Genomic DNA, 22,727 nt, shown 5'->3' on the forward strand with positions numbered 1-22,727 from the left:
GTTCTCATCACCTGAGCCCAAGAATCTTTCAAAAGCTAAAGGTCTGGTGGAATTCATATCTCTCACAGGAACACTTGCTGTATTTCTAGGTTCATCATTTTACTTTTCAGAAATATGTAATCATAGACCTGAGATCTAAAAGGAAACACACACCCACTACTGCCTATCAGGGAACAGCTCAATCAGGAAGCTGGAACTTGCAATACCAGGATAACAACTGGGAAAAGAAATCTGTTGCACACATTAACTGTATCTCTGGATCAAAAGATGGGATCTATGTTTGGTAAGAAACAGCACAACAGAAACTACTTAGTATTCCCTATTCACTTAGCCCTCCAGTACCACACACCACCTGCCCATTTCCCTTTGTTCTCCTTCAGTGAGCCTCCTGTCAGCTGTGAAAGTTGGTGATAATTAGCTGACTGATTGCCTGGGAGCCAGAGATCTCTCCTCTCATTACCTATCCAAGGGCTCTGCCTCCACGGACATCTAGAGCTGTCTGGTGCTCTGGATGCTGGCCCAAGGCAGGCAGCGGGAGGCCAGCAGAGGAGACAGGCACATGGTCTGCCAGCAGTGGCCACAGGGACACTGCTGGGGCTGCTGCAGGTGGGCTGGGATGGCTGTGGTGGAGCAGAGCCCAGGCCAAGCCAAGCTGCTTCTACAGATGATGGTTATTCCCCATCCCCTCTTCCCACCACCTGCAGGAAGAGGTGACAGAGGTGACTAAAGCCCAGCCATAAGGGCAGAGAACGTGTGCTCAGAGCAGAGAGTCAGTCCTTTCCCCTCCAGATGGAGAGTGACACCCCTCAGGTGACAGGGACAGCACTGGAGAGAGGACAGCTCGGAGCAGCAGACTCCCTGGGACAGGAGGCCCAAGGACAGCCTGGAGGGCAGAGCTCAGCTTCCACAGCTGCAGCAAGCACATGCTGATGAGAAGAGTTTGTGTCTGCTGCCTTCCCAGCCAGGTGAGCAGTCCCGGTTCAGAGATGTGCTGGAAGGAGCCCTTGCTGTGCTGACCAGACACCTCTGCCCTGCAGCCACTGCAGGTTCACGTCCCAAGTGCTCTGTGCAAAGGGATGGCTCAGGCTGGAAACCAACCCCAGGCCCCTGCTGCTGCCAAACCACTTCCTTCAGCGAGTTCTTTCACACACGGACAGTTCCAACAAAGTGCTGGCTACTGCTCTGCATGGGAAGCTCTCAAAATGTGGCTCAGAACAGGGACCTGCATTTCTAACAGTTTTTCTGTTGGAAAAGCAGGAGGCCGGGTTATGAGGAGCTGTAACAAGCCAGGAGATCTCTGCTATGTCCACCAAAATGTAGCCAAAGGAAAAAAAAAAAATGGTGCTGGCAACTGAAATTTCTGATCCATGCAGGTAAAAAGCCCACGTTCTAGCTGGGGAAAAAACAAAAAGTCACCTAATACTCACATTTACTGATGTTTTCTATGTCTCCCTGTTCAGTGATGATGTGCAGGAGCCCCTCCATTAGCAGCAGAGCCTTATGGTACCTCTGTGCACAGTCCTCTCTGTGGTGGAACATCTCATCCAGGGCTGCAGACTGCACCTGAGGGCAACAACCCAGTGCCAAGAGCTCACTCCCAGAGCAGACCCAGCTTTCCCGGCAGAGTCCCTCAGCTGTGTGGACAGCCTCCCTTGCCCAGCCTCCAGAGGGGGGCATGATGAGGGGAACCACCTGCTAAGGCCACCAGCAGGAACCATGAATGCCCAGCACTGCTCTGTGCTAACCCCAGTCCCAGGCACGGTGAGGTTTTTACCATTTGCACAGCGTAGCTGAAGATGAGCTTCTCTGCAGTGATGCTGTTGATCCGATCCATGAGCTTCTGTTTGTCCAAGAAGAACCTCTGCAGTCTCATGTTGAGGCAGTGGCAGGAGGATACACTGGATTTGTAGAGCTCATTTAGCTTCTTCACAACTACAGTGAAAGAAAGAAATGCTTCAGGCACTACTCACAGTTCTCTCTGTGCCTCCTATCCCCACGTGCAGGACCCCAAAGGATTAACCTGGAGACAACGGGGTTCTGTTAAAGCCACTGGCAGGAAAGCCCTGCACCAGGAGGGTCTTTTCCCTTTCCTCTGTCACCTTCACCAGTTATAAGCCTGCACATGGCAACTCCTACACACGTCTGGTTCACCTGAGGCCGGGTCTATTTTTGTTTCCCTCAGCAGTCACAAGGCAGGAGCAGTTTGCTCTGCACAGGATGTCTCACACACCAGCAGCAGCAGCAGCAGATTCAGAGCTTCTGCTCCTTGACGGCTGATGACGTGCTGGGAAGGGGAGCGTGGCTCACACGTGGGAGCTTCTGGAGTGTGGATCAGCAGCACTGACTAAGCAAGAGAGTCTTCTCCTGGGACTTTGCTGTCCCACTAAGAGAAGACACGGGTGCCTGTGAAAGACCATCCCCTCTCCTGAACCACGGCAGCTCGTGCGGGAAGGTTTCGGAAGAGGGAATCAGGAATCAAATCTGACTCTGAGCGATTAAATAACAATCCACAACTGCAAGGGATGCCACAGGCTGAGTCTCCCTAGCTACATGGCATGATCTACACAGAATACTGAACACAAACTCCCACAAGCATCTGACGAGTGCCAACTCCTACACACACACTTGAAAATCCCCACACTGCATGAAACAAGACAAGCCACCCTTGCCCAATTCCCACACACTGAAGGACAAGCGACACTACAAATCTAGAAGCTGCAATCTGCTCTGAAAAGAAGTGATTTATTTGGGTTATGACAACTTTCCTGTTAGCCTTGAACTTGTGGAAGATGTGTAGCTAAATCTGGTGTATTTTCCTCCACACTGCCTGCTACAACATATGTGTGCTCATCATATTTAACTTCCATTTTTCTACACCCCATCCCAAGGCAGCACAAATACTTGCAAAGACAAAGCTCTTGGGGTAGGTGGCTGGTGGGTCAAGTATTTCAAGTGCCTCAAGAAGCTCCCTCAGTAATATTACAATGGGAGTTTTGAAATTATTTTTTCTAATCACTGACTCACAGCCAGCTCTCACCACAGCCAGTCAGATGCAAATGTAAAGCTGTAACACCAGCAAAGAAGTGACTCTGACATTCCCAGTACTTCACTTCCTGTGTTTTTGTTTCACTTGAAAAATCATCACTGCCAGGACAAGTCTCTATTTGCTGAGTAAGCACTTCCTAGGATATGCACTGTGTAATTAAGCTGGGTTTACATCAAGTACACAATAGCACCTAAGACAGATATACAAGGAATCAGATAAGATACATCCTCCCCTTATGATTAGTGCTGAAGAGTCTCCCAGGAGCATGACAATAGCTCTGAGCCATAAAGTCAGCGTGAAGAAAAGAATGTTCTCAGTGTGAATAAAAATATGGCTGCACAAGGGGGCAATCACAAATGAGCCCCCACCACTCTGGTGGGGTTCACACTCACTCCATCCCTTCCATACCCTCTGTGACTCTTTCAACAGTTCCATTCCAGGTGAGCCCTTTCCCCCATGAGTGCAGTAGCCCCTTACCTTGCTTGACAGTGGAGGAGAGGCACAGCTTGCCAGCCTTGATCTGCTCTATGGCCATCTGCAACCCCGAGGACAGAAGTTCCGCCACTTTCAGGTACAGCACGAGCTGCTCTGCATAGCTGCAAAGAAAGCAGGCAGATCAGTGTGACAGCAGTGTGACATCCGTGTCCCCAAGGACTGTGGGTACATGAGGATGTCTGGGGTGGGAGGGAACGACAGGAGCCCTGGGAGCTGGGCAGCTCTGCCCGCCCTTACCTCCACTCCCGGCTCAGGAGGCTGATCTGGTCGGCCACCACGCTCTCCTGGAGCTGGTACTCAGATGTCACCGAGCTGCTCATGTCACTGGAGCTGCCCTTCAGAGCGGCGATCTCCATCACGTAGTGCACGAAGGCCAGCGTGAAGCGCAGGCTGCGCAGGATGTCCGTGTGCTCTTGCTGTTGAAGGGATGCCAAGGGGGGGTTACAGGGAAAGCTGCTCTCGCCTGAGCTGTGCCAGCAACCCACTCCAGCTCACAGAAACAACACCTCACCCCCAGATCCCCTTACACCTCTGCTTTGGGCCAAACTCAGCCTGGAGCCTGCACCGGTTCCTCTTCCACAGTAACAACAGCAAAAAACAGCCCCAGGCCAGAAATTTCTAGACAGCTCCCTGGAGAAGCTGGTGAGACTTACTCTAACATCAGCAGCCCTCTTCCCAAGGAGCATCCCAGCTCTGTGGGATTCTTTCAGAAGTCAGCCAGGAACGGGGAGAGACCATCTGCACCATAAGCCCAGCTCTTGTTCCCACTACAGTGATGCCAATGTGGATTTCATGAGAGTGAAAACCTCCTACACCACAAAAAACTGCCAACAAAGTGTCTCCCACCCTACATCCCAGCCTTCCTCCCCTCCCAGTTCAGTGCAGTGAGCTGTGGGAGAGGTTCTTTGAGGAGACAGCAAGAACAACCTTTTATCTGCAACTCCTGCCCAGCTGGTGAGGGAAGTGCTCACACCAAGTGCTGTGGTCATTTCAGAGTAGTTTTTCCTCTGCTATTACAGATCAAAGGGGATTATCCCATTTCTGGGAAGCTGCATTGCTTAAGTCACTGCAACCAGTTCTGGGAAGTTAGTATTTGTGGAAAAACTGAATGCCTGTGGGTCTGCAGAGTGAATTGCTGCCTGGGTCAGATGCCAACTTTATTGTTTGTACTCTCTGCTGAGAAGTAACCTGGTCTTCAAAGATTCACTGGCTCAGTTCTCTCGAAGGGGGTAAGGATATTTCCTACATGAATTTACCAAAACACCGATGATCAAGATCTGAGAGCTTCTTTCTTTCCTTTACAGGAACTTGGCCGCTCAGGCACTTGGCTGCTCAGGCAGCTTTAACTATCTGGAACATGAATCTCTCCCTCCCACTACCTTGCTACCTGGACAGTCCAGTGTGGTGAGGAAGTGTTATCTCCACCTTCCTCAATTTTCTTTAAAAGCAGAGGAGGAACTTGGAGATTAAGTAATTACCAAGTCATACTAGAAGTTTGTGGCAGAGCAGGAAACTGCAGAGGTCTTGCAGGTTTCAGCCTCTTTATCTCTAACCCACAGGCAGTCCTTCCTCTGCCTACAGTCAGCTTCTGTTAACTGTGCTGGCATTTATGGCCCCATTTGCCATCACAACTCTTCTGTGGCCATCTCTGTTTCGTGTTTTCAGAGCACTGCAAATGAAACTAAGCCCCAGCCTCCAGTATGCCTTGTCTGCACCTAAAGAAACTTTCACAAAAGACAGAAGAACCGCCCATCCAAATGCAACAGTGCTGCTCAAGATAAACAAGGGCATTTAAACAGTAAGACTTCAGTGCCCTGAAAGATGAGCAGAAAGCAGAAAACCCGCCAGGTTTGCATTCTGGCCAACTCCACAGAGCACAAAAGGGTCCTGAAATCTGCTGTAAAGGTTTTGTGACATGCAAAAGGATTACTGTGCTTAGCAGAAACAACAACTGTAGCCAAATGACTCATTACAGCCAGAGAAGCTGAGTGCCATTCCAAGATCAACTGGTACTTCCTTAGGACACTTCTCTTCAGACCAGCATCTGAAGTGGTGGCAGCTGGCAGGGCCCCAAACTTCTGTCACCTCACACAGGTAGGATGCTCAGTTAAACTGACTGCTATTGTGATCACATTATTGCTGGGAGCCTTTGTCCTGTGGCTTTACAGGCAATGAAGCCAACAAACGCAATCCAATGCAGAACTGACAGAAAAAATGAGCTCAACAAAATCTGACGTAGAAGAGCAAACCCACATCCTTCAAACAATGTGCGCAGATCTCTCTTGGTATCTTTGGGTTTTCAGCAGCACCAACAAGTGTCAGACACAAAGAGCCTTCTCTAGTCCCAGACAGCCCAAGGTGGTATCACAAACAGAGCCAAAAGTGTGAGTGAATCTGCCTCCCACCTCCACTGCAAATGGGCAGCCTGACCTACATTGCAAATATATCTCAGCTCTAACAGCATTTGCTGTGCTTCAGCCTGCAGAGAAGGGGAGCCTGGCATCCTTTCAGCTCCACAATCTGGTTCAGCTCTTCTGGTACAGAACACGGTGTCCCCCTGGCCTCCAGCAGGAACAGAAGTGTCAGGTTTAGTTTGTTTTCAGATCCTTTCAGCAAAGACCATATCACTGCTGACTCCCCAAGTGCACCAGGCAGGCACCTGACACACTGAGCTACTCACGTTCTCAGGTCAGCCAGTACTAATGTGAACCTTTTAAAAAAGGAGAGGCCTAAAGCAGGCAGGTTTGCTTCAGAGACCCTTAACACAGAATGCATTGGATAACTGATCTCCCAACTGCAATTTCAATTTTGGAAATGGGGAATTTTAACCCCAGTCACGGGCTGTTACATCGACTAAAGGGCGTGGTGCTAAATATGCCCCAGGCTTTCTGAACACTTCACTGGCCTTGCTATCTTGGAACTTGCTGTCTTGTTTGCTCCACCTTTGGAAGCAAAGCATCGAGTTGTCTGGATTTGCTTTACTTTTATTCCCCTATCCTTTACCCCTGGGATATACCCACCTCCATGAGGGTCTCTTCGGGCAGCTCTGGTGCCTCAAAGGTAACAGCACCTTCCAGGTTGGCAGTGATGGGATCAGCAAAAGCGTACCGGAGACTCGAGGGGCCCTCCAGAGCCTCCCCTGCAGCTCCCACTGCCAAGTGTCTCCCACTGAAGGAGCCTCCAGAACTGAGAGAGCTGGAAGACCCCACTGTGAAGAAAAACAGACAAAGGAATTAACTGGAGGTACTGACAGCAGGCCAGGTAGACATTCCTCATGCAGGAGAGAGAATTGTGTAGGATTTGGGATCCTGGATCTGACAGGAGCCAGCAAGAGGTACTTCGGAGGAAGATGCAAGGACCCTGGATGCAGAACAACCAGTCCCCACCATAAGCTCCTTAGTGACTCAGGCAGACCAGCTTACAAGCTCAGGCAGATTTAAAGCACCTTCCAGACCGACAATCATTTACGGAGACAATTCAGAAGAAATTCTTTTCCCTTTTTTTGGCTAAATGCTTTCTGAATCCTGCCACAATATCTTGGGTTGATCTTTACATGCACTATCATAGCCAACCTCCCCACCACAGAGCAGCACACTTGGAACCCTGGCTCCTTTCCTTTTTGCTGTTACTGTCACTGAATGAGCACTCTGGAAAGTGATGGTTCTAGAACACCCTGTATGCAAGCCAGGAGAGTTTTCCATTAAATGCTCTGCACTTTTGCTTTCCTCTCTTTATAAATAAGAGCCTGCGCAGAGAATGAGTGACCAGCTGAGTCAAGACCCTAACCCCAGGGATATGGAGACCCTGTAGGAATGGTGTCCATCAGACAATTCCTTCACCATCAGCTTTTCCCCTTCCTGACCACTGAATCCACTCTAGGAGCACAAAGAAAATTTTGTCTCAGAGTATTCTCAATACATTCACCACTTCCAGAGGCTTTCCTACCTGTGGCACGCTGCCACAGAGGGAAACATTCTGTCTGATGGGGGATGCCAATAGCAGCTCCAACACTCTGCTAATTCTACCCAGGTGGTATTCTCCACTCTCACTGGTCCTTTGGAGGAAGATGTTTCTCTTCTAACCACAGGTTTAATTTACTGCCCTACCCTGCCTTCAAAAGGTTCAGCAATATAATAATGCACAATTGATCTGCAGAGAGGCACAGCCTCTTTTCCTCCCAAAAGCTCTCTCCATATTGGCAGCAATGCTTCAAAGCTAGGTGGATCATCAAAGACAGGCAGAGTATTTCCAGTTCTCTCAGAGACAGGAGAGGAGAGGACCTACAACATCACATTCTGGGTGCCCTGTAATTCCACGAGGCTGTTTGCAGAAATTGTTAGGATGACTCACAGAAAGGCTCTGCCTTTAGTACTGTCCTTACTCATGGCTTCCCAAGCACTTGGGGTGAGAAGTTTCAGCTTGCAAATCTCCCCTTTCCACCATTAACTTTGTGCATTAACTAAAACATGAGGAGTTCCTGCACAGGCCTAATAAACAAAGCTTGTCCTGCAGCATTGCTTTGGTCACCCTGACCTAACACTGTGTGTGTGCTGCAGGTTCACTTTCAACAGCCTCCTAATTCCAGGCCTCCCATCTGACATCCTGACTGTTGGGCAAACCCTTCAGCACCTGAGTATCAGACTGCAAAAATCTGGTGCTTGGATCTGCTTCCAGATTGCTGTTTTCCCCGAAAAGTGACACAGGAAGTCTGAATCCTCTATCCATCACATTGCAGTAGTAGCTGGAGGCTGTAACCAGGACAGTAACCCCACTGTGCTGCAGGCCCCTCATACAGTTTTATTTAAGTGTATTAAAGCTCACTCTCCAAATAAACGAGACAAAGAAAGAATTGTGGTTCCAATCTGCCAGGCAATCAAAGACATGAGTGGTTTTAGTTAGGATGGAAATCCAAGTTATACATAGGAACCAAGCCCACATGTGCCCCTATCCCAGTCAAGCAGCTTATTCATGGTCACATCCAAACTTTCCCTGCAGTAATTGAGAACAACAGAGTCAAGTACATTCAGATGAGGAACTGCCAAGACAAAAAACCAAACAAATTAAATATGCAAATCAAAATGTGTCCGAATATTTTCTTAAACTAAACACAGACTCCAACTCCCAGACACTCTATCCCGAAAGGGCCAATTACCACAGCCTCAACTGCTGGCTGACAGGGCCAGAGCACTGGTGTCCTACAAGGAGTATCTGTCAAGCAGGAGTGCATTTCCCATCTCCTACCTAAGCAGCTCAGAGCATAAGTAACACCTCTAACATTTGCACACAGAGCCCTCCTGACTCTTTCCCAACAGTCCCTGGGCACTGAAATTGTTGGGCACAGATAGTCACGTTCATCTTTGATAGCTCATCCAAAACCACGGGGAGAACAATCAGAACAGAGCACCATCTTTACATTGGTTGACCTCTCAGCAACAGTAGTTCTGTGAACAGCTGCAGCGCTATTTCTGAAGCAGAGAGCAATAAAGTAAAAGTTTGCCTGTCTCTTACAACGCTGGAAAATCACTCTCTGGCACTAATGCCAGTGGAAACAGTTAGCAGAAACATCTGGGGTTGGCAGCAGTCAGCACTAGAACTTCAAAGGTGCTGAGACCAGCTGAGCTCAACAGATTGCTCTGAGCAGCCTTCCGCCACCACCAGCGCCCTGCAGCAAGGAATGCAACACATCTCTCTGCCCCCAGGTATTCCCACTGGAACAGGCAGGTAGGTATCGGCCCTTTACCTGAAAACATCCTGGTCCTCGTGGTCTGTGGGGGGGTTGTTCCACTGGGAGGGGATCCGACAGTAAAAATCACTGGGGATGGGCTGGCAGAGCCCCCAGCCCGGGCACCAGAGTGCAGGGTCCCTCCGTAAGCACCTGAGGGAGCTGGGGAGACAGTTGAAAGGTGCAGACCGGCATTACAGGAAGGTCACTCAGAGCACGGGTGCCTCGCCCGGAGGATGTGCTCCTGCAGCCTCTCCTGGGACACACACTGGGTACCAGCACAGGCCACGGAGGCATCCCCAGCACCACGGGCCACAGGACAGAGCCTGGGCAGTGCCAGCCACTGCTGCAGCTGCTCTCCCTCCTCGCTGCCTGGCCTGCACGCCCAGAACACCCACCCCTGCAGAGCCATCCACACGCAAGCTGCCTGGCACCAAGCCACCACTTCCACAGGTTATCACACTCAGAAGGAGCCAAAAGAGGAAGACCTGCCTACAAAAATCACACCACTATCCAGCAGCTCCACAGCACGCACAGCTCACAGAGCAGGGGAAAGCAAGCACCACTGCACTCCTCACACACGGCACTCGCTTCCTGTGCCAAGAGCCACCGGCAAAGCAGCCTCCCATTTGCAGGAGGGGGGTAGGCAAACCCCAACCCAGGACATCCTGCCAGATCTGCCTGGCCTCCCCACCTACCTGCAATTTCCATTGGCTTCTCATTGTTCAGGCTGTCGCTGCTGCCAGCTTCCGAGATCTGTGCCCCAAAGGCTGCCTTCAGAAGCAGGTCAGTGAGCCTGCCTGTGCTCAGAGATCTAAAAAGAGTACATACAACATGATGCTGAAAGTCAACAGGTGCAAGGTGTCAGCTAACTTCACTTCTTTGTGCTATTCCTGGTCCACAGCCACTTAAACACTACACAGTAAACAGTCTGGAGCTGAAAAAACCACTCTTTCAAACAGAGCATCTGAAGCACCTCCTGCTCCTTGTAGAAAGCACAAAACTATCATGACTAGCAGCAGTAAAGAAAGTCCTCACTACATTAATACAACACAATTTGTTTTTGTTGAAAGGAAAGGAAAATATTATCAGAGGATTCCTTCAATACACTGGGGAAAGCTGCAGTGTGCAGAGAGGCACGTAAGAAAAACTTAACAGCAGCACCTGAGTGACTTTCTATCCTGCAGTGTTCATGACAGCCAGCACAAGGCTTTCCAACAGATCTCTCTTCCGAAAACCTGTGCCACTGTTTGATGGAGGAGGAGCACCCAGAACAGCTTCTCCTCATGACAGGCCCCACAGAGGACAAGCCAAGCACCTGAGCAATTGCTTGTCTGGTAACAAAGTCCTGCATCCCCACTTGATGAAACTCTGCACACTAAACATGGTGTGAAGCTTCAGATAAGCTTTGATTTTAAAAAATACAGGCCATGGCCTGTCCCTTTAGAAAAAGACTTTTAAAGTCTGCAACATACCAGTTTGCAATCCAAAGGTGCTAGCAGAAAACTACACAATATTTACAGATGTCTCACTACAACTTCAGCATCAGCTGAGGTTTGAAATCTGCCCCATCTGTCCTGTATTGAGGAGTGAAGCACCACTGTAGGAAGCAGACTGCAGCTCACCTGCCCTTGATCTCTTCCACAGGCCTCAATCCCAAGCCAGTTTGCTGGCAGTGGAAATGACCCATCTCCTTCAGGTCTGGCAAGGTCTTGTTCCGTGTCGGAGTCATCATGACCCCCTGATGGGCCAACAGGGTGAGGAGATTCTGGGAACTTGGGGTTTTGGGAAACTCAAACGGGGATACAGCCTAAGAAGAATAGAAAGAACAGAGATCTGTATTTAAAATGAAGGAGGAAGGTTCCTCTTGATCCCCATTTGTTCATCAAAATTAAACTGTTTAACAACCTGCCTGAAGTAATGGTATAAACCCCACCCCAAACAGTTATTTGTCCTTAATCCTAGAACTCTAAAACAAAAGGACAACAAACTGCTGAGAATTCTGAAAGCAGAGGAAATGCTGTCACAGTGCCCACTCCCCATGAGGCACAGGGCTGTCACAGGCTGCGGCCTCTGCTGGGGATTCCTGCGGGACACACGCTTGTGTCACAGCTGGGTCACCGTGTCCCCAGGGGCCAGACTCCGGCCACTGGGGCAGCTCCTTCCCCTGCCTGCTCCCACGCCAGGCTCTGCTCAGCTGCTGAGGGCTGCTGCCAGGGCAGAGACACCCACAGTAAGTAGGGCACCGCCCCATTTCACACAGATCACTGCACAGCCCTCACAGGATAAGAGCAAGTGCTGATAAATCCAGGCCAAAGTTATCTGCTCCTGCAGCAGCTCATCCCCTGATCACCCAGAAGATCAAGCTGTGAGAGGCCCAAAAGCAGACTCCTGGGCATACCTTCGTAGGGGAGCCCATTATCGTTGGCAAAGGGCTTCTCTGCATGAACTCGGAGAGCTTTGGTGAGGATCGGAGCTGCCGGCAGTGCTGCAAGCCATGGATCTGCAGAGGCTGGCTGACTGGGGTATGACCAAAGTGAGCAACAAGAGGATCAGAGTGCTGCTTGGTTATCTTCTGCCTGCAGGAATGCAAATCCGACAGGTTGGGAGCACTGTGGAGCCGGGAGCCCATCCCTCGAGGAGACTGTTCGGGCGCCAAGGAACCTGGAGGGCACAGAGTGACAAACCGCATCACTGCCTGGTTCTAACACTGAGAGACAGCCTGATCCCAGGATCTACAGCTCAAACAGCTGCAGATCAAAACCTTCTATGGCTAAGCATGGTACTGGGCAGAGCCACAGCACTGCCAGGCCTGGTCATGTTTTGAGTCTGTAGGAGGATGAGATATGAACAAGAGGGAAATAAAAGTGCAGCTTCTTTCATTGCTGCCCATTCAGAGACACAGACCCTGACTGTCAGAGATCAGCAGCAAGGGTACTACACATCAAGCAGGCCTCCTGACAGAGAGGGTGTTAGAGGTTTAGAGTTGTTTTTCCTTCACTCAATCCATTGGCTTCCAAGTCCCAAATCTGAGTTTTCGGACACAGGGTCTGCAGCACTGGAAGATGCTGGCTGATGGAATGGGAATGGATCAAATCCCACCAGCGCACTGAGATCCTGGCTGGCCAAACATCCAGAGAAGCTGCTGAAGCCACCAACCCAACCTAGAATGCCCTGAGACTACAGTTCTGGCTTTATCCATAGGAATAATGAAGGAAGGCAAGGACCAACGCACTGGCAGCAGGAACACGGCTTCTCACTTCTGCTCCAAGAGAAGACGGGGTAACAGTCTGGCTGGGCTGCTCTGGGATTGTTCCAACTGTGAGGGAATGAAATAAAAAGGAGTTAATTCAGTATTAAGTTTTCATAGGCAAGAACAGCACTATGCACCACCTTTTATAGAAAGATGCCAGTTATCTCTTCCATCTTCTCAGCCCTAGCTGTGTGGTGAGAAGATCCTCAACTCCTGTAAAAGGAGGTTAAAAAAACTCTGCCTGATATTAGTTTAGCAAGTTTTAGTCTGACTTTGCAGTGATATTAGTTCAGAGGAATAGAATATGAATATTCTGTATTTCCCCATTAGTAAAGACTAATAAATACAGGATTGGAGATGCCAGGGATAGGGAACAGCTCATTCTATCAGCCTGTTCTTTTACAGAAAACAACAAATTGCATCCATTGCACATTGGGGTTTCTCTTGTCCCTTTCCACCTGAACTGCTTGCTAGCATCTAGATCAGGCTACCAGGTATTTAGTCAAAACTTTTCAGTCTGGAAGTTCAAGCCCTTTCAAAGCTGGTCAGAATTTTATTTTGATGATAATTGGCTTACATTTGTTCTCACCCCAACCCGAGCCAGTAAAAAAATACTTGGCACTTACAGACGCCCTCTTCTGAGGGCAGCAAAATGTTTGATGCAGGCACCAAAGCAAAGCTTGCCTCTCCTGGGGCTAACAGGTATTTTTCTCTCAGTTTTACTGAGGCCAAAACACTTGTCAAATAATCTGAGGAGAAGAACCACAGGGGAACACAACAATCTGAACTCTCTACTTCTCTGCTGGCAGCTACAACTGGTCAAAACCCTGCTCTTTACAGGAAAGAAGCGAGTGATTTTATTAGGACAGCAATGTGCCAGCTGACATCTTACCTTGTGGTGATGGCATAAACGGCTTGGCACCACCAAAGGAGAGCTTTTTAGTGCTGGGCATGGATCCATGCTCTCCAGCATAAGGAGGGGAAGCACCAGTTTTGGGAAAACCAAGAGGACTCGTACTGCTAGACCTCCGGACCGTACCAGACCTTAAAGGAAACAAGAGCAGCACACAGGTTACTTCAGGGGCCAGTACAGCAGAGGAAGGAGAAGAGCATCACCCAGCACACACATAGTTACTCCCACAAAAGCAGAACTTCATGACTGTTTATCCTGGATCAAAATCCTACTGTTCTAGGACTACACCAAAACAGATTAAGATGATAATCCTCGTTCTCAAGAGTTTCAATTCAAATAAATGAAAAGAACAATCAAGGTCAGCTTTGCTGTAAGCAGGACAGTCATTTTTCAGAGACACCTCAGATGCTTGCAGGTATCTACATCAATCCTGAACAAGACAGAATTTCCTATCTTGCCATGTCCAAGAGGTTTATTTTAGGCAGTGTCTCTAGAATGCCCTGAGAAGGCTTATTCAGTTGTGCTTCCTGTGCTGAGCCACTTGCCCTTCAGTGAGGGCAGCCTTTAGGCAGGAAGCTCTGTGCTCAATGCCAAGGTATCCTGTGCCAATGCACTGCTCTGCAACAGGGCTTGGACTCAAATCAGGAGCTACAGAGCACAACAGCAAAACACAACAGTGTGTGGCTGTCAAATCTGAAACACTCCACAACTACCCAGAGGAATTTGGGTTTTTGGGCTGGACAGTCAGAACTGCCTGTCTAAATGCCTTCAACTCTCTGTGAGGACTCAACTTAGGGAGTTAAAATAAATTTGTAAAGCCCACACATGCAGGAACCTTAGTATTAGCCAGTGCTAAAATGAAACAGAAGAGGAAACTAGTGGGAAAGTGAGTACATCCACACCACCAGTCTGGAGAGAGACAGGATTATTGCACATTAATTAACTATTTCTCAATATGTTAATCTTTTCCCTATCATTAGGAACACACAACCTAAATAGCAATGCCATTCTGCCTCTGCAGGCTCCTTCACCAAGATTCCCATTACACTCCTCTATATGAGAACACAGCCTTTTCATCAAGTCCTTCAGTCTATTCTCAATTTGAAAACATGTTTTCTCTTGTTACAAGAACATTAGTCTCAACCAGTAGGTGGTTTTCTGGACAGGAATCAATGACTGCTGATAAAAACCCCTCCATGCCTGAGCCACTGAAAGCCGCTGTCACTAAGGTATCCTGCCTGCTCTGCCAGGGATGCTGCATTTAGCTGTCCTCATGTATCTGAACAGAAGGAACAAAGGATGTGGGTTTCAGCAGTGCCAGGAATGGCAGAATCATCCTGATGAACTGTCAGTAAATGCACTCAAGAACACTTTTAGGTGTATATTTCACTTTATGCTGCATTTCAGAAAATAAATACATCTAAAAAAAAAAAATCTATTCAGTAGTTGAGATAGTTGATCTGCCAACCTTCCTGCCCCTATTTAATGTGTTACCACATTCTGCAGCCAAGTAAATCCATGCTATAATCACATGCTTGGAAAAAAAGGAAATACTTGAAAAATTTAACCTAAAAATCACTTCTCTTCAGGTTGCTCCAGATTCAGAGGCTCATCAAGTGCCTGGCCCTGAAGCAAAATGAATTTCCAAAGAGAAAGGTGAGAATACACCTAGATATTCAGTGGCAGAAGGTACTGCCCTACCATGCTTTTAATTCTCCAGACCACGAGCCATGCAGAAGGCTGAATTTTAGCCATCAGGAACTTGCAGAAGAAAGGCACCAGGTGACTGCTGCTGCTGGAAGATGTGGAATGTCAGATGCCACCCTAGGAGACCCGGGATAAGCCAGCAGAGCAGGACAGGTGATGTGACCAGAAGCACATACATCTAATTAGCACCTCACCAAGCCACACATCTGTCCACAACCACACCACCTTACACAGACACACAGCAGGCAGCCAGGTGACAGGGGGACATTTCTCAGACACCAGAGTGTACGTCAAGGTTTGCAATCAAATGACTCAGCAAACACGACTTGGCACTCAGCAGCAATGGCTTGTTTGATACACCCAATTGAGAAGTGGAATCACACACTAAATGCCTGGTGGAGTTTTCTCCTGCCGTTCCTGAAGGGTGTCTACTGAACCTGCTGATTAGAGGAAGTGATGGCCAGAGATAAGTATGGCTTCCTGGGGCAGGAAAAACATGACGTCAGAGATGCTGAGAAGATGCTAAAAGCAGCCTGTGAGTCACCCTGATTGGGCCCATTCCTCGAGTTCCTGCGCAGGGACATGCCAACCTCAGCATCCCACAGAGATGACTAAAAGGAGCAAAACATGGCAGTTTGATCCCTGACTGTAGCTGTGGGCTGTGAGCCTCAACTCAGCAGCCCACCACCAGGTCTGGGGTTGGCACAGCACCTTCTTCAGAGCTCTCTCTTTATACCTCCCAGGGAAAACCAGGACTCTTGTGAGGTCCAAAACCATCAGTGTACACAAATGTTGCTGTCAAAAACACAAGGCATGTAGGAAACAGGACAGAGTTTACCACAAAAGCTGCCACACGCTCGAAAACGTTAACATAAACCAGGATTAAAGTTACAGTGTCACAGACCAAGCCTTCTGCTAATCCCTATTCCTGATCAATATCAGCGTATCGTGTCTCTGTTTCTGCGTCCACTTCAAATAAGCCTCATCCTGAATTAGGCCGGCTGAAGCCCAAACTTAGGCTGATGTAGGTATTACCCTACTTTCAAAATCTAAACTTGAACTAATCCAGATAGCAACACAACTCATCCTAGAAAAGACATGACACCTCCTCGACACTTCTATTTGAGTGCCCCTCTTGCAAAGCTCCTTAAGATACTGTATTGGTCTCCTTCCCATCAGCCTGTGACCTGGGCTGCTGCCGCCAACCAGCAATCATATGTGAGAAGAGATGGAAGCCCTACATGTCTTGGATGAACCAGGCATTACCCCTGCACTCAGAAACTCAGCTGCCTGCTGCAGACTTGGCGTCAGGGTCTGCCTGACAGCCTTCAGAAAACATGCTCTGCCTCACAGGCATAAATTGCTCATGGTTTACTCAGTCCTGGCTGCATAACCACATTAATATGCAACTCGTGCACAACACCTCATCTATGGCATGACTGGATACAGGAACCAATTAAGGTAAAGTCAGGTAAGTTCTTTAGCCCCATCCATTTTAGTTGTTTATCTCAAATTTTCCTTTTATAAAGGCATCTGCCAGATGGATGTTTTTCTCTGCCTGGACACTTGGACACCCAATCCATCCATAGCTGGCATGGGAAAAGCTGTCAGACTCTAAGTGGCTCAGCCTTCACTCTGAGCTGGCAGGAGCTTTCTCACATAAAAGCACACGGGCAAAATTTACAGTGCTAACAAATAAATCTCAATACCACCACATAAACACCCCAAAACACACCACACTGCCTCCCTACAGCGAGGGGGAGGGCCCAACACACAGGGAATTTATAGAGGTACAGAAAGGAAAGTGTAAAGCAGTTTGTTTCCAGACCCCCTGGTGCCAGCCCCAGCACTCACCTGGGGGAGGAGTATGGATTGGGAGACTGCAGGTTCTGCTCGATCCGCCGGTAGTTGTGGATCTGTGTGGGGACTGGGATGGGCACGGAGTGTCCGTACTTGCTGCTGGAGAACTGCCCTGGCCGGCTGTGGAAAGGAGACACAAAGAGACAACCTCCTGTAAGGGCTGGGCCTTCAACCAGGTAATTGGAGATTTTATCTTCATGAAGGAACTGCACACAGGGAGCATCCCCTGGGCTGCTCTGGGACTGTGGGTTTGCACTGGGAGGTGGTTCAGAGTCATATCAAAGTGAAGTGGCACCACACATCTCTGAAAACAGGCACCTTTCCTCCAGCACCATTCCCACCCACAGCCTGATGTTAAAACCCACACCCAAGCGCACCACGCCCTCCAGGAAAACCGGAGCCCTGCTATTTCAGGCCATGGCTGGCCTAGTTTCCAACAGCTCAAATCCACAGCCAAGCAGACAGCACTGAGCAGGGGCTAAACATGAGTGGCTCACAAAGGACACCAGCACAGACTTTGCTGACAAGAGCCACTTGTGACTGACTCATGCACAGGCACTGCTGCAGCCACAGCACCTCCGTGGAAGTCTCACACCATGAAGGGAATGTAGTGGTGGAGGTCAGAGTACTGGCAAGTTAACTACAGGGTGGAGAAGGCAACTCAGGAGAAAATAAATCTGAGGGACAGGAGCTGGTATCTATATACCCATCAAGGACAAGATAGAATAATACCATGCACGCAAAATGGGACAAGTCCATTCTGCAAATTTCAGGCTCCTTCCATCCAAGCAGGTTCATTGGGCTCATGTCTGACACCTGTTCCCCCAGGTTACTCTTGGCCTGTCCACCAGGCTACACACAAACCACCAGGCTGTACAAAACCCATGCAAATACCACATTTAACTAAGTAGGCGCCTAACGTCTTTTCCCAAAGACCCAGGAATTCTAGGATTAATTGCCATGGCAATGCTATTTGCAACTGCCAACACCAATTGCAGAGATGTTGAACAATTACAGGAAGATCTTATTGGTAATGAAGCTTCTACAGCCTCCCTTCCTTGTCAACTGAGGACACGCACCTGGGTCTGCCCCTGACAAGCTGGAAGCATCACTCGTTGGGGTCCAGCACTTGGAATGGAAATATTTTACATAACATTAAAGGATATATTTAATTCAGTAAGAACACACGTGTGTACTCAGGGGAAGAAAGAAGAGTTTGTGACTTATTTGGCAGTTCAAAGCACCCCATTACCAGAATTTCTGTTTTGAGGAAGGTTAGAGCATTCTGTGGTTTATGGTGACAGCACGGAGCAAAGCTGGTCTGCAGTAAAGTGTCTGCAGACGTCCACACAGTGCATGTGAAGACACTCCACCATCACAGGAGAGCCAAAGAACTGGAAGAGGTCTTTCGTCAGGGTTGAATGATCAAATGATTCCGATCTTTTCATTCCTCTCTCAACTTTTTAAAGTTCCATATATTCTTCCCTGTGTGCTCTTACTTTTTCCACAAAGAAAACAGACTCTTTATTTCCTTTTCGTCTCCGAAAGGCAGCATGGATGCCTTGATTCTTCACTGACACACAATAAAATAAAGGCATTCAAGGTTTCCAGTGGCTCAGCAAAAAGGTGAGGCTTTGATGTATCTGCCTGCCATGAGTATAAAACATGGTGTTGTGACAGACATAAACAAAACAAAGCTTCAGCAAGAAATCTGAAGGTTCATGTGAAGCCTTGTACTCACTTTGAACACACATTTTAAACTCTATCCTTTCTATCTGGTCAAAATTCTTTATCAGAAAATAAGTTCTTGGTAAAAGGATCCTCCCTCTCCCCAAGAGTTATACCGAGTCCTTATTTCCTTTACATGGTGCAAGTTGCAAAGGAAATTATCCAAATGAGGTGACATACACTAAACCTACTAACTGGCCTCAAGCCTTAAAGACTGCAATTGACCATAAACCTGCAAAGTCCAAGAGATAAAGCTGGGACAGGGAGTTTAACTACATGGCAGTAATTAAAAGCTCTTTGAAAACGGTATTAAATCTAGTGCTGTGGGGTACAACCAAGAAATTATCTTTCATTAGACTTACTAAGCATCTTCAAGGAAGTGCTTAAAAAACAATTTTAAAAAAGGATCAACGATTGGCATGTTTTAATTCTGCCCAGTTCTTAATCTCTTAATTAAGAGCAAGGAGAGTTGTCCTAGAGTGTACCATGACATCCTGTGGAAAACCCACTGCTGGCCACTCTGAAACAGCCCTTGCTTTCTGTCCCAGTTGGACTGCAGCCAGCATTCCTTGCTAGCCTGGAGCCACACATGGAAGGGAAAACTGTTGCTTCCAAATGTGCAGGCAGAGGGAAAACCAGGAGTCCTCTGCACCAGTGGAGCCAAGTGCTGAAGCAAAAGGTCTCGCGCCATCTACAGGGAATGGCACTGAAGCCCAGTGAGGGCACACCTGGGTGGCACCAGCTCTGAGCACTGTGAGGGGACAGATCACAGAGCATGCTTTATCCTCTGGACTCAGAGTGACTGCTCCAGTCTTCCATTACTGATGCCTTACCCCCATCCTGAACAGCACAGAAATGAGCTTTTCAGTCTTACTTCAAGGCAGATAGAAAAGTGGGAAGTAGCACTAGAGGGTTTGGCATCTGCTCCACAGAAGCTGCTGGGAATGAATAGGAATGACAGTGAGAGTGGAAACATGTTTAGATCAAAGCCTCTGGCATTGGGATCCTGGGATCCACTAGAAAATGATAAGACCAGTTTGGTGAACAGTGAGAAGTGGGCAGCATTTGTGGTCAACTTCCATGAATTTCTCCTCACTGCTGCCCAGAAGCAAGGCCAAATCCTTTAATAGAGACTGATCCCCAGAATGCAAAGGAATCAGTTAAGGAATAAGCTGTTAAAACGCTTAGCAGACGATGGCATAAGAAGCCTCATGCAATTAAACTCCACACTGTGGTACACGCTTGCCAATTAATCTGATCACGTCAGTGAGGCTCTGAGCTATGTTATTCTCTGTTAAATTTGTATGCTTTCAGGCTATGTTTTGTCATTTTCTGGGCTCTGTTCATGTGACAAATGTGTTCAACACACAGCCTGGGACTATATTTTCTTCTTAGAAAAGATTTTAGGGTCATCCATCTCCCAGTGTGAAATCCCCTTAAACCATCCCTCCCTGATAGGTGCCATATTGACAGAACAGCAGATGAAAGCTGTCCTGCTTCCCCAGCAGGCAAGAACAAGATGGGAAGCAACACCAGCAGTTCCCTGCAAGCTAAGCACATACCCTAAAGCTTCAGGGCCCAGAGTCGGGATCACCTTCCACAGACTATTAACACCTTCAGAATACAAAAGTGTTTGGCCCCACTGGGCAGCTGGTGCTGTTACATGCGGGCAGCTGTCACCTTCAACACTCCTAAAGGCCAAAACTGAGTTTAGAGCAACTGGTTTAGTTGGAATGAAACCCACGAGCACGCCTGTTTGCACATGTTCCTCCTACTCCTGCATCCCCCATTAGCAAACAAGGTCCAGTATCAGCATTATTTTATAGAGACAGTGCAAGGAGCTTTTCAACAAACCACAAACAACTCAGCAGGCCCTCATCTGTCCTTCAACAGCAAGGGGAGCTGAGCAACACTCCCCCACACTTGTCCAGTAACTCAAGTCCATCATAACTTCAGCCTTGGATGAAGTGTGGTGCTCTAATTCACTGCATGAATTAGAAACAAGGGTCTTTAGCTGGAATTCTCCCCACCTCTAAGGGCTGGGCACTGGGGGGTTGTGCCAGTGGAGTACATTTACCTTCTGCTTGAGAACAATCCCTGCCTCCTGAGGGAACAGAGTTAATTCCAGCTCTCCTGTGCTCTCTCCTAGCTCCTCCTGAGAGCCAGAAGAGGGAGAGACAGGCTCAGTAGTTGGGACTGATCAGTGCCAAAGGCTGGGGAGTTTCTCCTGGGTGTTTCTTGTTACCCATTAATTAGGAGGAGAGATGTGCATCTTGCCCAGCACACCAACAGCAGCAAAATCCCCCCTGGAAGTCGAGGGGAGTTCAATTATGCAGTGTTGCACAAAACAGTTTTTCTTACCCAGATGGGCTTGGAGAACTGCTGTATGGGGGTGATGGAGATGGTGTCCTTCCCTGGCTTTCCAAGCCTGCTGAAGTCACCAGGGAACTCCTGAGGGAAACAGAAAGAACTCAGCTGTCAGAGCCTGGGAACCAACCCTGTTCCCCCCCTACAAAGCACAGCAACAGAGCTGTGTCTGCCCAGCACCTCAACAGTGGGAGCTCTGGGGACTGTCATCCTGCTCCCACCACACTGAAACTGAAAATGGTCAGAACCAGGCAGCTGACAGATATCCCTGAAAAAAAGGCGACCTCAGGAACATCTTCCCTCCCATCCACCAGAACCCCACAGTCTCAAACACCCAGGAGGCTCCAGTGGCTGGACAACTTCAGGTGCCTTGCTGGTCTTACCCACTGTACATCAGGCTGTCCTGGATTGGTTTCCCTCCTGCAGCCTCAGCAGTTAAATCACCTGAGGGACAAGGAAGTGCAGAAACAGATTAATTCAAGATAATTTTCTTAAAAATCTTTATACATTCATAGCAATTGAGATTTTGTGTAGAATTTCCTGCTCCTCCAAGCCCTCCTGAATTCAGTGTTTTGCAAACCACATGTGGGCTGAAACTGAAGCTCATGGTGGATACTGCTGATCCTTACACCCTGAAGTTTTGGAAAATTCAGGCTGAAAGCAAGCCCTCTTGGAAGGGAGCCAAAACCTGACAATCATTTGAGGCAACAGGTCCAAGTCCACTTGGTTCAAGACACTGGCTGTTGTGTCAAAGTGGTACAAGATACTCATAGGGCTTTGGAACATCCCTGTCCTCCATGGCAAAAATCCAGGGCAGCCAAATGAGCTGGCAGCTGGATACCAGCAAACACCTGAACACTGGGAACATGACCAGCAGCAGGCAAGTGTGTACTGGTTCCACCACTGATTCCAGGGAAAACACAAGCTCCTCCTTATCACAAGGATTGCAGAGATCTTCCAGAGATTACCCCTCCAAATTCCTGTTTTAAGAGAAGTGGTCCAACTGTGAAAGGAGGAATCGCAGCAGCTATCACCAAGTTCCAACTCAGCATAGCACCACACACATGGGCAAGGTTGAACAATGTCCTTCTGCTGGATAAGTAAGGACTTGTGCATGGACATACTTAGGCATGTGGCTGGACTGAGGCCCTGATTCTATGCACATCTGTATTTTCAAGTAAGTCCTATCAAAGTATAAACACATAAAGGTCCTAAAATGAAATTTAGAGCATTTGAAGAAGAAACAACATATTTTAGTTTTTCTCAGGGATTTTTTTTCAAGTGTAAAATCCAGCTTGCTGGCTGAAATCCTGCCTTGGACTGTGATGCTGAGTGAAACTGAAGATAGGATAACAAGGTAAAAGCTTCTGTGAGAGAGAGACTTCTTCCTGTGAGCCTATTTATCTTCTTTTCCAGTTGGATTTCCAGGTTCAATCTCTTATTGAGGTCCTCAAGTAATCTTTGCTCTCAAATCCTGTCTTTAAAGGTAATTACAAAATATCCTATGAAACTAGCCAGCGAGCCAGATGTCCCAGACTGCTTGAAAACAAAACTGTTCCTACTACTGAGTCAAAACAGACAAGTTTAATCACTCTTTCAGCTTTTCAATATCTATCTTTAACATCCACATCCCCCT

General features: G+C 48.2%; 1 protein-coding gene across 2 annotated transcripts in view; it reads right to left on the minus strand.

Moving 5' to 3' along the window:
* ULK1 (unc-51 like autophagy activating kinase 1) overlaps positions 1-22,727 on the minus strand; it is a 76,099-nt gene that overhangs the window by 3,601 nt on the left and 49,771 nt on the right. For both annotated transcript variants that reach the window (XM_066200177.1, XM_066200176.1), the window contains exons 15-28: positions 21,475-21,535; positions 21,086-21,175; positions 16,991-17,116; positions 13,409-13,560; positions 12,499-12,582; positions 11,665-11,927; positions 10,889-11,073; positions 9,962-10,077; positions 9,282-9,425; positions 6,562-6,749; positions 3,779-3,957; positions 3,524-3,642; positions 1,775-1,932; positions 1,428-1,563 (exon numbers count right to left, since the gene is read on the minus strand). In XM_066200177.1, coding sequence (XP_066056274.1) covers positions 1,428-1,563; positions 1,775-1,932; positions 3,524-3,642; positions 3,779-3,957; positions 6,562-6,749; positions 9,282-9,425; positions 9,962-10,077; positions 10,889-11,073; positions 11,665-11,927; positions 12,499-12,582; positions 13,409-13,560; positions 16,991-17,116; positions 21,086-21,175; positions 21,475-21,535 — 2,001 coding nt within the window. The remainder of the gene's footprint in view (positions 1-1,427; positions 1,564-1,774; positions 1,933-3,523; positions 3,643-3,778; positions 3,958-6,561; positions 6,750-9,281; positions 9,426-9,961; positions 10,078-10,888; positions 11,074-11,664; positions 11,928-12,498; positions 12,583-13,408; positions 13,561-16,990; positions 17,117-21,085; positions 21,176-21,474; positions 21,536-22,727) is intronic.

This window comes from Chamaea fasciata, unplaced genomic scaffold, assembly GCF_029207755.1.
Source record: "Chamaea fasciata isolate MVZ Bird 193981 ecotype frontalis unplaced genomic scaffold, bChaFas1.0.hap1 SCAF_18, whole genome shotgun sequence".
In the NCBI taxonomy this organism is placed as follows: domain Eukaryota; kingdom Metazoa; phylum Chordata; class Aves; order Passeriformes; family Sylviidae; genus Chamaea; species Chamaea fasciata.